We start from the raw sequence: 15,284 nt of genomic DNA, 5'->3' as shown, positions 1-15,284 counted from the left end.
TGTGTTTACGTCCCCGTAAACTAGCGGTTCGGCAAAGAGAGAGAGATAGAATAAGTACTAGGCTTACAAAGAATAAGTCCCGGGGTCGATTTTGCTCGACGAAACGGCGGTGCTCCAGCATGGCCGCAGTCAAATGACTGAAACAAGTAAAAGAGAGACTATATATATATATATATATATATTTATATATATATATATATATATATATGATTGACCGTTGACTGAACACTATTCAATTTTTTTTTTTTTCTCCGTGTTTTTCTCCTTGTCTCCGTATTCTTTCTGTTGAAGAGCGTAGCTCGAAACGTCAAAGACTTTCCGTATTCCCGAGCGTCATACTAATATATACTTTTGTTATTTACACCACCTGTCCTCGTCTGTTGTTATTTTTTGTATATTCTCCCATATATATATATATATATATATATATATATATATATATACATAAATATCAGTGCACGCGCACTGAACTTGACAAACAACGAATTAGTATCCAAGGAAAACAACTCTCATTCTATAATCTACTTCCGTTAGAGAGCTCCACGGTGTTGTTTTCATTTTTCTTCCATCAGTCTCGACTTCCTGTCTCACCAAGGTTACCCTCACGGTTCGATCATGGTCTCCTTCTATTAAAACGGTCTTGTTTTTTTAGTGAAGCACGGCAATATGATAGTGGCCCGATATATAGGGAAGGTCCCTGCCGCTGGCATCAGCCGCATCTCGCCTTCCTTGTTGTCTGTGCGTTCTCCCGTGGTTGCTTCCACCCAAATAGCGAAACTCACTTCACCAACTTTACATCGACAAGATGAGCAGAAGGTCAAACCATGGCCTTACAAAGAAAGAGTTTACAACCAATTCTGGCAGTTCTTCGACCACACCTCCAAAAGGTTCACTGATAATAGCCGCATCATCGTGGTAAATATATTTATTTATTTATTTATAGTTGTAACTGTTGTAGGAATTGGAAGGTTTCGTTGAGTCAGGGCAGGGATCAAGCCCCTGTTTGGATTGGAACCCCGAACCACTTCGACGTATTGGATCTGGCAGATAGATATATATATATATATATACACACACACTATTCCCCTCTCTCTCACTCTCATATATATATATCGCCATCCGTTGGAGAAAAAATTGTAGTTAGAATTAGTAGTTTTTTAACTGCTATTTCTAAATTTTCAGTATGTTGGTGAAGCAATTCCTGCTGATCCCTATATGTTTATAATTATATATATGTATGTATTTATGTACATATATATATATATCTGTAAAAATATGTGACACTTATTCAGTAGCCATGATAAAACTCTGAGTTTCGGATGCCAGGGTGGGAGCCCACGCCGCATATTTTTACAGATGAATTCCTCTATTTGCATAATATCGAGGTCTCTTTCTTTCTTTTGTTGTCCTTCCTGTCAAATATATATATATATATATATATATATATATATATAAAGTATTGTATGTTTGCGAGTGAGTATATTCTTTTGCTGGTTTCAGTGAGATTCGGCTGCTATGTCTAGCAAATGAAAAAATCCGAAGCTTACACAGTACAGTTGTTGTTGAAGTGTAATTGAGTAGATCGATTATCAAATGCTCTCCAGCTATGACCACCCTACAGTTGTTGTTGAAGTGTAATTGAGTAGATCGATTATCAAATGCTCTCCAGCTATGACCACCCTGTCAGTATCCTTCTTCCTTCCTTCGTTGTTTCGGCCTGATGGAGTCGTAGGTGGGATGAGCATCATGAAATGCAGTGTGTCTCAGACATTTTAATCTTGGCCTAGTGGTTAAAGTGTTGCATTCATGATCGCAAGATTCTGGTTTCGATTCTCAGACTGGGTGATGCGATGTGTCCTTGAGCAAAATACTTCATTTCATGTTGCTGCAGTCCACTCAGCTGTAAATGAGTAACCCTGTGGTGCACTGGTGTCCCGTCCAGGGGTTTGTTGTGATCTAGGTCACTTCGATGCCGTTGAAACCAAGTACTGGAGGTGCGTGGCTTAGTAGTTAGAGTGTTGGACTCATTCAGGATCGCAAGATTGTGGTTTCAATTATCACCCAGGTTGTGCGTTGTGTTCTTGAGCAAAACACTTCATTCCACGTTAGTCCAGCCCACTCAATGGTAAATGAGCCAGGAGGGGGCTGACAATGACCATGTTCAGATGGTGCTTTTTACATGCCACTGGCACAGGGACCACAACTACAATTTCCATTTGATTGTGATTTCATTTGATTTGATTTGATATTTATCTGTCTTTATGTTCTGAGTTCAGATTCCGCCATGGTCAACTTTGCTTTTCGCCATTTCGGAGCTGATAAAATGGGTTTCACTGGAGTCAAAGTAATTGAATTAGATCTTCACTCAAAATTGCTAGCCTTATGCCAAAATTTGAAACCAATGTCTCAAAAACAATCTGTTTTTTAATTTCAGGTGGATGGCAATATTGCTTGCGGCAAAACAGAATTTGCAAAAGGAATTGCTGAAAGTTTTGGTCTTCATTACATGCCTGATATTCACCCTGACGAAGTATGGCTCCGAGACAATGGTTTTGACATGAGAGAACTTGATGAACAGTTTTCAGAACCTGCCAATGTATCATACGACCTCAAGAAGTTCTTAAGTGACCCTGACCCAAAGAAGAGCCTGAAGGTGGGGAGGCCACAAGTGCTTCTGTACCAAATGCGATTCTTCAATTATGTATCAGCATTGGAACATCTCCTGAACACAGGCAAGTTTCATCTTAATTGGTCTGATATGTTGGGCAAGTGTCTTCTGTTACAGCCTGAAGCTGACCAAAGCCTTGTGAGAAGAATTGGTCAACAGAAACTGAAGTAACCCATTATGTGTGTGTGTATATATCTGTTATATCATCATCATTGATTAACGTCCGTTTTCCATGCTGGCATGGGTTGGACGGTTTGGCTGGGGTCTGGAGAGCCAGCAGCTGCACCAGGGTCCAGTCTGGTCAGGCAGAGTTTCTACAACTGGATGCCCTTCCTAACGCCAACCACTCTGAGAGTATAGTGGATGCTTTTTACATGCCACCAGCACAGGAGCCAGTAAGGTGGGCCTGGCAACGAACACGTTCAGATGGTGCTTATAATATATATATATATATATTTATATATATATATATATATATATATCTTTCATCTTTTACTTGTTTGTCATTAGACCGTGTCCATGCTGGGGCACCGCCTTGAAGAAATTTTTTACAGCTTTAATAAAAACAAAATCTTCAGTTATATATATATATATATATATATATATATATATATATATCTTCACAGTTATAAATATATATATATATATATATATACTCACAGTGAAGACATGTGGTTTAGTGGTTAGGGTTTTCGGCTCATGATCACGAGGTAGTGAGTTCAATTCCCAGCGACGCATTGTGTCCTCGAGCAAGACATTTTATTTCATGTTGCTCCAATCCACTCAGCTGGCAAAAATGAATAGTACCTGTAATTCAAAGGGCTAGTCTTGTAACCTTCCGTGTCATGCTGAATCTCCCTGGAAACTATTAAAAGTACACACATCTGTGGAGTGCTCAGCCACTTGAACATTAATTTCACGAGCAGGCTTGTTCCGTTGACCAGATTAACTGGGGCCCTTGTCATCATAACTGACGAAGTGCCATAACATACTCATGTGGTATTTTCCATCTTACAAGTTGATGTTGTATTTAGTGTTGAAAACAAAACATGTGGTGTAAACACTGGAACATCGTTTTTTTTTTTTTACAAATCTGAATGCATTTCACATGGAAGTTTTGGTCTGAAAATTCCCACTTGTTTACTTTAGAATGAAGTATATTGAAAATTGATTGAAACCTAAGTGGTTGCGTATCTCCACCAAAAAAACAAGAAGGAAAGAAAATGGCTTAATATACAGTATTGACCCTATTTTTCTCTCTCTCTCTCTCTCTCTCTCTCTCTCTCTCTCTCTGTCCCCTCAGGTCAAGGTGTTGTAATGGAAAGGAGTGTTTACAGTGACATGGTGTTTCCAGAAGTTTTTACTCAGCTTGGTTATATGAGACCACAAGGTAAGACGACAAAAAACAACAACAACAATTGTTATTCTCTCTCTCTCTCTCTCTTTCTCTCTCACACAATATTATTTCATTGCTTCACTGGTTTCATTCAATAGGCTGTGGCCATGCTAGAACGTCACCAGGACCATCAATGACTTAAATACAGGTTCAACACTGACTTTCTGGATTCTGATGGTCTGGAGCCGCTTATAATCCACCCTAATTTACAAACAGGAACTCCCAAGTTCCTGCAGCTGCCAAACTAGTTTACTAGATTTAGAGATTAACTCAATGGGAAAGATAAAAATTGGATTGCATAGGATTTGAACTTAGAATGTAAAGAGGTAGAATTTTATTGATGTTTTTCACTGTTTCTTCTCTCTCTCTCTCTTTCTTTCTCCTATATGTATACACATACACACATGCATGCATATGATGTGTATGTGTGTGTGTGTGTGTGTATTTTCTGTTTATAAAATATATTTTAAAACTAACATCAGACTTATTAAATCTCTAGTTGTGAAATCTTTCCATACATAAGACATGTCATATCTTTTTCTCTCTAATGTAAGATCATAAGTTGACTCTTTCGTGTTAAATAAGTCATAGCTCTCTTACAAAAGATATGTCACATCATACATCACATCGTAACTCTCGTTTCTTGCATTCTGAGACATATCACCTCTTAACTCTGTCAGTTATGACATACTGGGCTACACATCACATCATAACCCTTCTATTCTTTTGTTCAATCTATCTATCATTTTAACATTTAAACTGGTTCAGATGTTATCCCTGTTTTATGTTATTCTGAAAATAAACAGTCACAGCATCAAAATGCATGATTAATCCAAAACGATGTGATTATATAATCCTTTCATTTAAACAGAATAATCTAAATGCTAAAGGATTAAAAGCATATCTGTGGCTTATAATGACAACAGAAGTGCATTTAGTGAGAAGAAGAGAAGCTTAGATACTCTGGGTTTTTTTTAAAGTGTCCTTCACCTGTTTTTCAGCCCTCCAGTATTACACCAACATGCTGCGTAAATACACTCTTTGTGACTTGTGGAAACCACATCTCTTTATCTACCTGGATGCCCCAATTCCCTATCTCAGGGAAAAGATCAACACTCGAGGAATTGTAAGTATTGGTGGTGGTGGTGGTGGTGGTGGTGGGGCTCATTTGGCTTAATATTGCAATTATAATGTAAAAACTCAGGGATGCATTTAATTACGAAATACACGTTAACAATTTGCAAATTAAATCTCAAATAATTATTAACAGGACTCATCAAAGATTTGTGAGTAATCCATTTACTCTAAACTGTAGTCTAGACTAACTACCAAACTATTGTTGCCTATATTGTAACTACCATGCTACAATAATGTATATACCATAGCCACAACACTTAATAGAGTTTATATACCATAAATACAACACTACTACATGGTATATACTATAGCCACAACATTAGTAGAGGTTATATACTGTAGCCACAACACTAGTAGATGCTACATATCAGACATGAATAATTTACAAAGAAGTAATTTTGATATTATTGTTTAACCCTTTCGTTACCAACACCCGGCTCTGGCTCTGAGTACAAATGTCTTGTTTTCATAAGTTTTGAATTAAAATCTTCCACCAAACCTTAGTCACAATTATGTTCGTAACACTAGCTTAATGATAACGAAGTTATTTTACTAAATTCTTTCTTATATTTAAAATTAATTGAAAGAAACACAGAGCATCTCAACAGGAATATGGTAACAAAAGGGTTAACAAATGATTAATTTAACTCTTTTGATACCAAACCGGCTGAAAGCACCTCTTGCTCTGTACTACAAATGTCTTGTTTTCATAAGTTTTGAATTAAAATCTTCCACCAAACCTTAGTCACAATTAGTGTTCCTGACACTAGCTGAATGATAACTAAGTTATTTTACTAAATTCTTTGTTATATTTAAAGTAATTGAAAGAAACATAGAACATCTCAAAATAAATACGGTAACGAAAGGGTTAAAATAATATTTTGGTCATATTTATTAATTTTTTTAAAATTCTCTCTGTGACAGCCTTATGAAGTAAACAGTCCAGTTCTCACAGACGACTTCTTAAGAAGAATCGACAAAGTCTATAAGGAAAAGTTCTTTCCTTCAATGAAGTAAGTTTGGTAAAATTCCTTTTGCAAAATATTCATCTTTCGTTTCTTCTTCCTCTCCTTTCTCCATCTCAGTTTCACTTCTTGTGTTTCACAACAATGGTTCTAAATCTTACTTGGTAGCCAGCACCTCACTGTGGAGAATTGTGAGCTCACAGTGTATCCTTTACATGTTTATGATGCTAGAGTGTATTTTGTGGGAGATTTGGCTGCCATTTTTGTCAAGCTTAGCTACCATATATATACATACATATATATATATATATATATATATATATATCTACGTAAGATAGTAGAGTGTGATTTAAGAGAAATTTGGCTGCTGTTTCTATGTATATATATATATATATTTGTTTGTGTGTATGTATTTGTCCCGTCTCCACCACCCCTGCCATCGTTTGACAACCAATGTTGGTGTGTTTACGTCCCTGTAACTTAGTGGTTCAGCAAAAGAAACCGATAGAATAAGCACTAGGCTTACAAAGAATAAGTCCTGCGGTCGATTTGTTTAACTAAAGTGGGTGCTCTAGCATGGTCACAGTCAAATGAATGAAACAAATAAAAGACTATATATATATGTGTGTGTGTGAGAGAGAGTCTGTGTCTAAATTTATTTCTACCCCCATTTGACAGCTGGTATTGCTTTGTCTGGATCTCCGTAACTTAGCAGTTCAGCCCAAGAAACCAACAGAATAAGTACAAGACTTAAAAGATAAATACAGGAGGTTGATTTGTTTAACTAATAGTCCTCAAGACGATACCCCAGCATGGCTGCAGTCAGATGGCTAAAACGTTGAAAAAAAAAAAAAATATCAAGGGTGGTAATTCTTGTAAGTTCAATTAATTGAAATTTCAGATCAAAACTGACAGCAGCAGTTATAACAGAGTTCATTTTTCTTGCCGAATGATTCAAAACTAATTTGTTTCTTCGTGTTTCTGCTATTCCAGGGACCATTCTGAAATATTAACCTATGATGTTTCCAATTTACCGGACTGGGAAATTGTGAGTATAATCACCATAATCTTCTTTTATGCTTTTGTTTGTTTGTTTGCTTGTTTCAGTCGTATTCTTGTCATTGTTCAAGGACTGGTTGCACTATTCAAAGGCTTGTCATAAACAATGTATGGGATGAAAGCGCTAAGCAGTGGTGCATTTTATCATGGAGAAAATTTCTAACAGTAGACAAATGGATGCAAATACACTAAGTCAGCTCACAGCGCCACCTAGCCACACTATTGAATGCATGAAATTTTTCTCCATGGCAAAATACAGTGAATGGGTTTCTTATGGGTTCACATATGCCTGAAGCATATTTAATTTGCTCGCAAGTTCGTGTGTGTACGATGGGCTTCTTTCAGTTTCAGTCAACCAGATACACTCACAAGGCTTTGGTCAGCCCAAGGTGACATGCAGTGGGGCTGAACTCAAAACCATGTGGTTGCGAAGCAAACTTCTTACCAAACAGCCACACCTGGACTTTAAGTCTTAATTAATAATAGAAAGAATTTGTTTTTAATCAGTATTTTGTTATTTTCCTTGTTCCATGCTTTTGTTTGAGTTGGTTGCTATTTCTGTGCAAATCTCTGTTTATTCCAGATTGTTGAAGAATTAGAAGAATTGAACTTGGTCAAAGATGAAGAGAATCCAGAAAAGTTCAAAGTTTGGCGCCAGAGACATGAAGATGATTTCAACAACTATCGCATGGTGTATGTACAACCATATTTTGTTGTTCTTCATCTTTATTATTAATCTTATTATTATTATTATTATTATTATTAAATGCTTAGTGGTATTTTGCACATTGCTACATTCTGAGTTCAAATTCCGCTGAGGTCGACTTTGCTTTTCGTCCTTTTCACCTCCAAAATTTCAGGCCTTGTGCCTATAGTAGAAAAGATTATTATTACTATTATTATTGTTCGATGAACTTACAGAATTGTTAGCTTGCTGGGCAAAGATAGTTAGCAGCATTTCTTTCAGACCTTTATGTGTTCAGCTCAAATTGCACCTAGGTCAGCTTTGCCTTTCATTCTTTCAGGGTCGATAAATAAAATACCAGTTGGATGCTGAGGTCACTGTGATCAATTAACCTTACCATCTCCAGTTGTTAACCCTCTGCCAAAATTCGAAATGATTATTATCCTTTTTCTTTCAACCTCCTCCTCCTCCTTCTTCTTTAACCCTAGGTCATTTCATCATCCTGCAAACATACAATAACAGACAATCCAGCTAACACCTGATGCACCACTACAAAGATGGGATGGTCGCAGCTGGAATGCCTCCAATTACAAAGTTTACTGGATTAGGGCTGACCTGGGGCTTAATTATAATGACATGACCATTAATCTTGTATTTATCCAGGATTATTGTGAATATTTTGTTTGTATTTTTTTTTTGTTTCAGTGTCTCAATGAAGGATACCCTGGGGCCCCTGTTTGTGCTTGAACCCCCACTGAAGGCACCGGAGCTGATGATTCACGGAGAAAATTTTATTGATTATGAGAGAGTCATCAACATAGTTAGTTATCTACCTTCTTTTTGTCTTCTTTCATCATCATCATTGTTTAACATCAGCTTTTCCATGCTGGCATGGGTTGGACGGTTTGACTGGACTGGCAAGCCAGGAGGCTGCACCAGGCTCCAATCTGATTTGGTAAGATTTCTACAGCTGGATGCTCTTCCTAATGCCAACCACTCCAAAAGTGTAATAGGTGCTTTTTTACATGCCACCGGCATGGGAGCCAATCAGGCAGCGCTGGCATCGACCACAATCGAATGGTGCTTTTTGCTAGTGTGCTAGTGTGTTTATGTCCCTGTAACTTTGGCAAAAGAGATCGAGAAGAGGAAGAGATCATAAATTAAAAACAGAACACAAAGGCTATGAAGCTTGAAACACGTGTACCGCAATATCCTTTGTGTTCTGTTTTTAATTTATGTTTGATATATTCTCTCACCTCTGCCACTATCTGGCATATACACTTATCAAGTATTCCCTCTAAACTTACACTATCTATATATATATTTATATATGGGAGAATTTACGAAAAAAACAACAGACGAAGACAGGTGGTGTAAACAACAAATGGATGTATTAGTTTAACGCTCAGGAATAGAGAAAGTCTTTGACGTTTCGAGCTACGCTCTGAAAAGAACACAGAAAGAAATAAGGAGAGAAACAAGGAGAAAAAAATATAAATGTAGTGGTCAGTGATCTATCATGGCGAATATATATATATATATATATATATATATATATATGTGTGTGTGTGTATACACACATACATACACAGATTCTGATTACCATTTCCACTCACAGAGCATTGGTCAGCCCCTCTGCTATAGTAAAAGACACTTGTCCAAGGTGCCATGCATTGGGACTGAACTTGGAACCTTGTGGTTGGGATTCAAACTCCTTAACCACTCAGCCATGTTCGTTCATCTATAAACAATGGATGGAAGGGGTTTGCTTGAATAGTTGGGGTTTCTAGTTGAAAGTGGTACCTTACAAAGTAATTGGCGGCTGGGGGTGGGGACAGGATTATTACCATCATCATCATTGTCTTGATCAACATCATTATTATTATTATCATGTCAAAAATATAAAATATATCTTTATAAAATGTTTTTTCTACTTTTCTTAAATTTTCTAATTCTAATTTCTACTTTTCTTAAATTTTCTAATTCTAATTTCTACTTTTCTTAAATTTTCTAATTCTAATTTCTACTTTTCTTAAATTTTCTAATTCTAATTTCTACTTTTCTTAAATTTTCTAATTCTAATTTCTACTTTTCTTAAATTTTTTTCAGAATCCTGCAGCTTATTATGAAAAAGGTTTTAATCCTGAAGAAAGGAATGTCTACTTCAAACTTTAATTTCCGTTGGGTTTTTTTTTTTTTTTGTTGTTTCCTTCGAGAGGATGACTTCACCATTTCTTTTAGTTGATGTCTCTTTAGGTTTAAAACAATAAAAAATTTAATTAAACACCTGTGTGATGGAATTTTTAATTAATTAATATAATGCAAAATCGTGATGGCACCTGTGCCCAGCATCACCTTTCTGGCACTGGATAATGTAAGTTGTGAGTTTTTGTTGTTTATTTAATCCTTTTGTATTTTCAAAATTAATTAAAACTCATTATTGGTATACGAGGTAGAATAAAAAAAAAAAGCTCTCTGACTAGTTCTGTAGCATGCCAATAGATGGCAGCACACAGTTGTATGCACAGTGAGAGCTAGCAGTGACCGTCATGAGTCAGTGTGTCGAGTGACACTGGTGTGTATGCTTTGCAAGTTTTGAAATTTGTGTCTTTGTGATTACGTCTATACTGTAGTCTGTGATTTTGTCATGGACAAGAACAAGGAGCCAACGGGAAATTTTGCATCCCTGGAGAACCTACCATGAGTGTCACGCCCAGTAATGTGGTGTTGTGCATTGAGAATTCGTCTCTCAGGGCCAGACCATTCAATCAAGAGTTCGGCACTGTCATGGTATTAGTTGTCAGAAGTGAAAGTAGAAAAATCTGACAAGGAACGTTACTGCTGGTTTGAGTTGATTCTTTGGCTACTGACAGGCCGGAGCTATCTGTCTGTCTGTCTGCCTGCCTGACTGGCCGGAGCTATCTATCTATCTGTCTCTCTGTCTGCCTATCTCTATATCTATCTGTCTATCTGTCACTCATCCACCTTCGTTTGTGTCCGTAGAATTTATCAAATTAGAAAACGCAAATTTAATATAAAAAAATATAATTTTCAACAGAGAGAATTTATCGAAATAGAAAACAAATAAAGTTGAAAAACAATAATGAATAATGCAAAAATATATTTATTTATAGAGTTTAAACTGAACATGGAATGAAATTTATTTATTTATAAACTTTAAACTGAACTTCATTTGTTTAAATTCTACGGAAACAAGCGAAGGTGGACGAGTGACAGATAGACAGACAGACAGATAGATAGATAGCTCCGGCCAGTCAGGCAGGCAGGCAGACAGACAGACATAGATAGCTCCGGCCAGTCAGTAGCCAAAGAATCAACTCAAACCAGCAGTAACGTTCCTTGTCAGATTTTTCTACTTTCACTTCTGACAGCTAATACCATGACAGTGCCAAGAGTTCTGCTGTGGTGTTTTGAAGCGTTTGAGGGCAAACATTCGGCGAAAGTGACCAGATCTGTGGAGTGCGAAGAAATGGATCCTTCGCGATGACTGCACCTTGTTACCGAGCTTTCTTCATTCATGAATTTCTCACCAAGAACATTAAGGTATCGCTTCCGCACCTATTTGCCAGATTTGGTACCTGTGGACTTCCATCTCTTCCCCCAAGGTGAAAATGCAGTTCAAAGGTTGTCATTTTAGAACCGTTGTCGAGATCCAGAGCGAATCACAGAAGGTCCTGGACTTGTTTACGGGAAACGACTTCTAGGCCTGTTTCCAAAAGTTGCAGGAACACTCGGACCATTGTATTGTTGCGCAGTGACAATTTCAAAGGAGATGGTGATAAAACTTACGTAAATAAGTTATTTTTTATGGAACATAACTAACCCAGGAACATTTTTGATATTTCATTATATCAGTCCCTGAAGGATGAAAAACAGTCAGCGTTAGTCTTTTATTATAATTTCATTGAAGTCAAGGATATTTTATAGGACTACTAAATCTACTCCAATATTTCATTGCTACTTTATTCTATTATCCTCATGTTGCTTGCTGTAACACAAAGCTGATAATGGTAAGATGTAACTTAGAATGCAAAAAAGCTATAACTAAACACACTGGAACATGTTGCCAGACGTTCTGGGAACTCTGTTAATTTTCACAAAACACTACTACAGCTATCGATCCCGAAAGGATGAAAGGCAAAGTCGACCTCGGTGGAATTTGAACTCAGAACGCAGTGGCAGACGAAATACCGCTAAGCATTTCGTCAAGCGTGCTAACGACTCTTCCAGCTCGCTACCTCCACATATGTAAATGATAATTTTACTGCTGCTGCTGCTACTACTACTAATGATAATAATAATAGAGTCAAAATTAAAAGGAGAGTGTTATTGTCACCGAGTGAACGATATTTCGATATCTCGTGTGTCTTCAACAGGTTCAAAAAATAATTTTGTCAATCTACTTCATTTTCCTTAATATATAAAGGATTGAGGTAACCCCTCCAGAATGAACCTGTGGAAGACGCACAAGATGTCGAAATATCGTTCACTAGATGACAATGGCACTCTACTTTTAATTTTGACTCTATATCTTCTGGAGGAGTTACCTCAATCCTTAATGATAATAATAATTGAGGCTATAAACGCAAAACAAGCAAAATACCTCAGAATAAATAACGTATTCCATACAGCAACATATAAACAAAACTACAGTTAATTGAAATCTGAACAAACACTTTTAAAACCATGCTTCTACTGTAATAGGAGTAGAGGTGATTATAAGACTAGAATTCAATTGGATTTAAAAAGTAAGGCTATCACTTTCAACTGGATATCAACGCAAAGCGTTTGTTTGAATCGTTTCACTTTCGAAACCGTTGTGAGTGATAGACCTTTGATGAAACTGCAGCGACTAGAAAGCATAATTGTATACAAAGCAGTGTGCAGTCGCTGCTGTCGAAACATTAAGTAGCTCAGGTGCATATGCCGTAGAAAGCTTTTAGATAAAGAAGTTGTCTGGTATGAATAAAATCTCCACACTTCTCTTCGTAATCAACGTCATTAAATACTCTTTGGAATATTTGCGTTTCTGAATAGGAGCACGGAATTACCCAACGAGTGACGATTACCATTCATATATGCATACATATATATAGATATATATATAGGTAAATGATAGGATTGCTTCAATATTTCAGGGGTAGTCTGAAGTATATAAGCAACCAGATATATATATATATATATATATATATATATATATATATATATATATATATATATATATATATATATGAGTAGATAGGTCCAGTGTAATCCGTGGGTAGGAGAGGTGCAGCCGGAGAGTGTAGAGTTCAGAATAAAAAAATCCAGAATGAAAGAAGGTAGAATCCAGAAGTTCGTGTTTGATGAGTAGAGACAGGATTAGCTGAGAATGTATGTCCGTGTGTGTGTGTGAATCCCTAAAACTCCAGAACTACACAACCAATTTCATTCAAATTTTACACATGCCTTACTTAGGGTCCCGGTTGTGTTTTAGTCAAAAAAAATTTTTAACTTCTTGCATAGTTCGAGCCCACAGCAATATAATATCTCCTCCACTATTTAAGTATTACGTGTCAAAAGTGAAACAAAGACACTCATGTCAAATAAAGTACAGACATACTATACACGGTACGTTATTAAACACACGCATACACATCTACTCATACATATACATACCTGATGACTTAATTTTTTTATTAACCACACAGGGTCGAAACACAGAGGGAACAACACAAGGACAGAAAAAATACTAAAATGGAGGAAAATAAAATCGAACAAAAAGAATGGTAATGATAAATCAAAAGGTGGAATGACATCTACTCGAACCCCACACTCCAGCTAACGTCATTGAACGTTTTTAGAAAATAAAAAAAAATTGACACGTGTTATTTTATTTTTGTCTCGTTGTGGTAAATATTTTTTCTAACTGTATTTGCTTGACAAAAACATACATTTGTTTTTATATTAAGCAATTCATTATAATTACTTTTACGATGTGCCTAAATAAAAACCATCGTTATAGATCAGCATTTCTCAACCTTTTTCGTGATTTGGCTTCCCTTGGACATTGAAAAAATTTATTTCGGCTCCCCTGTGTTGATGAAAAATTTAATCCAGCTTCCCATGTATCTGAGATAGACTGGCCGGCCCATGACAAACCTGACAAAAGTGGGCCGCAGAACTACCAGCTCACGAACTACATCTGAAAGTTGGCGCGCCAATCATGCTGCTAAAGAATTTAGATGTGCAATGGTACGCGGATGATTATCAAAAAATTGTGCTCCCGAGTTCTGTAGGCAACAATCTTGAATGAACCGGCCGGCCGCTGGCTAAGGCATACTTATAACTCCCATGTCCCTTACCCACTCCGATACGACCTACAAGTTTAAACAGATGCAATTTCCCATCAAACTCTGCCTTCCCATGACAATCAACAAGGCGCAGGGATAATGAGTGCAAGCGGTCGGTTTGAATCTGACAGAGCAAGTATTCTCACACGCACAACTGTACGTTGGCTGTCCCCATGGTCTTTCTATTTGTGCACCCGAAGGAAGGACGAAGACTGTTGTCTACCAAGAGGCACTCCAATGATAACAACGGCAACTTCAACTGCTCCAATTTCAACTCCGCAATTTTTTTCATCGTCCTGCCAGCCCACGTAAGTCCAATCTTGCTTTGCTCACCATGACATTCTTTTTTTTTTTTCTACCAAGCTCCGTCGCCCTAACACCAGTTCGTATCCACTTCTTCCTCTTTTTTATGTCTTCGTTTCTCTCTTCACGTCGTTCTCTGACCGGGTGAAACTGGGCTTAGCTTCTAGTATATACATAAATTAATATATATATATATTAAAATATATATTAAAGGAAATAAAGAAATACAATTGACATATTATGAATTTATTAACATTATAATATAATTATATTATAAAAAGATACACACATAACAAAAGGTAACAGAAAAGATTATTTTGTTTGAAATATTTATTTTTAGAAGCAAATTAATGTCATTTGATGCATTTAAACACAAAACCTAATAATTAGCCGGCATGATGCCTTGTGCAGTTTTTTGATTATTTAAACCATTGGGGTTTCATATTAATGAACAGTGTCCAGGCAGATAAAACAATGTAACAAGGTTTTTTTTATTTTTATTTTGGAGATGTTTGCGTATGCGCATACGCACATATATATCCTTATATCTTAAGATGTAAAATTAATGAAGCAAATGTCATTTATCATAGACCGTCGGATGTTCCTAAACCAGTTGTTAAGTATCCCACCATAGATGCTAAATGGGTCGAAACAATTGTAGTGATTAATAAATGTTCTCGTATCTTCCATCTTTCTCATTAACCTATATATATATATA

At 36.6% G+C, this 15,284-nt stretch overlaps 2 protein-coding genes across 5 annotated transcripts in view; both read left to right on the top strand.

Annotated features, from left to right (window-relative positions):
* Nucleotides 1-570: 570 nt before the first annotated feature.
* Nucleotides 571-10,194, top strand: LOC149130803 (NADH dehydrogenase [ubiquinone] 1 alpha subcomplex subunit 10, mitochondrial-like). Its single transcript, XM_089343575.1, has 9 exons — nucleotides 571-915; nucleotides 2,435-2,732; nucleotides 3,972-4,058; nucleotides 5,066-5,190; nucleotides 6,126-6,214; nucleotides 7,160-7,214; nucleotides 7,809-7,918; nucleotides 8,616-8,730; nucleotides 10,020-10,194. Exons 1-9 carry the CDS (start codon nucleotides 667-669, stop codon nucleotides 10,083-10,085), a joined length of 1,194 nt encoding a protein of 397 aa, XP_089199701.1. The 5' UTR covers nucleotides 571-666; the 3' UTR covers nucleotides 10,086-10,194.
* Nucleotides 10,195-14,222: 4,028 nt separating this feature from the next.
* The window catches only part of LOC106870157 (uncharacterized), a 69,293-nt gene continuing 68,231 nt past the window's right edge, over nucleotides 14,223-15,284 (top strand). The window contains exon 1 of one of the 4 annotated variants that reach the window (XM_089343562.1): nucleotides 14,223-14,571. In XM_089343562.1, the coding sequence (XP_089199688.1) occupies nucleotides 14,363-14,571 (209 nt within the window). In that variant the 5' untranslated portion in view covers nucleotides 14,223-14,362. The remainder of the gene's footprint in view (nucleotides 14,572-15,284) is intronic. The other 3 variants (XM_089343565.1, XM_089343563.1, XM_089343564.1) reach the window with 3 other exon arrangements.

The sequence above is a fragment of the Octopus bimaculoides genome, chromosome 27 (assembly GCF_046866305.1).
Source record: "Octopus bimaculoides isolate indiv1 chromosome 27, ASM4686630v1, whole genome shotgun sequence".
NCBI classification, from domain to species: Eukaryota; Metazoa; Mollusca; class Cephalopoda; order Octopoda; family Octopodidae; genus Octopus; species Octopus bimaculoides.
Note: the sequence above shows the minus strand (reverse complement) of the source record. Positions and strands in the feature narration are given on the sequence as shown.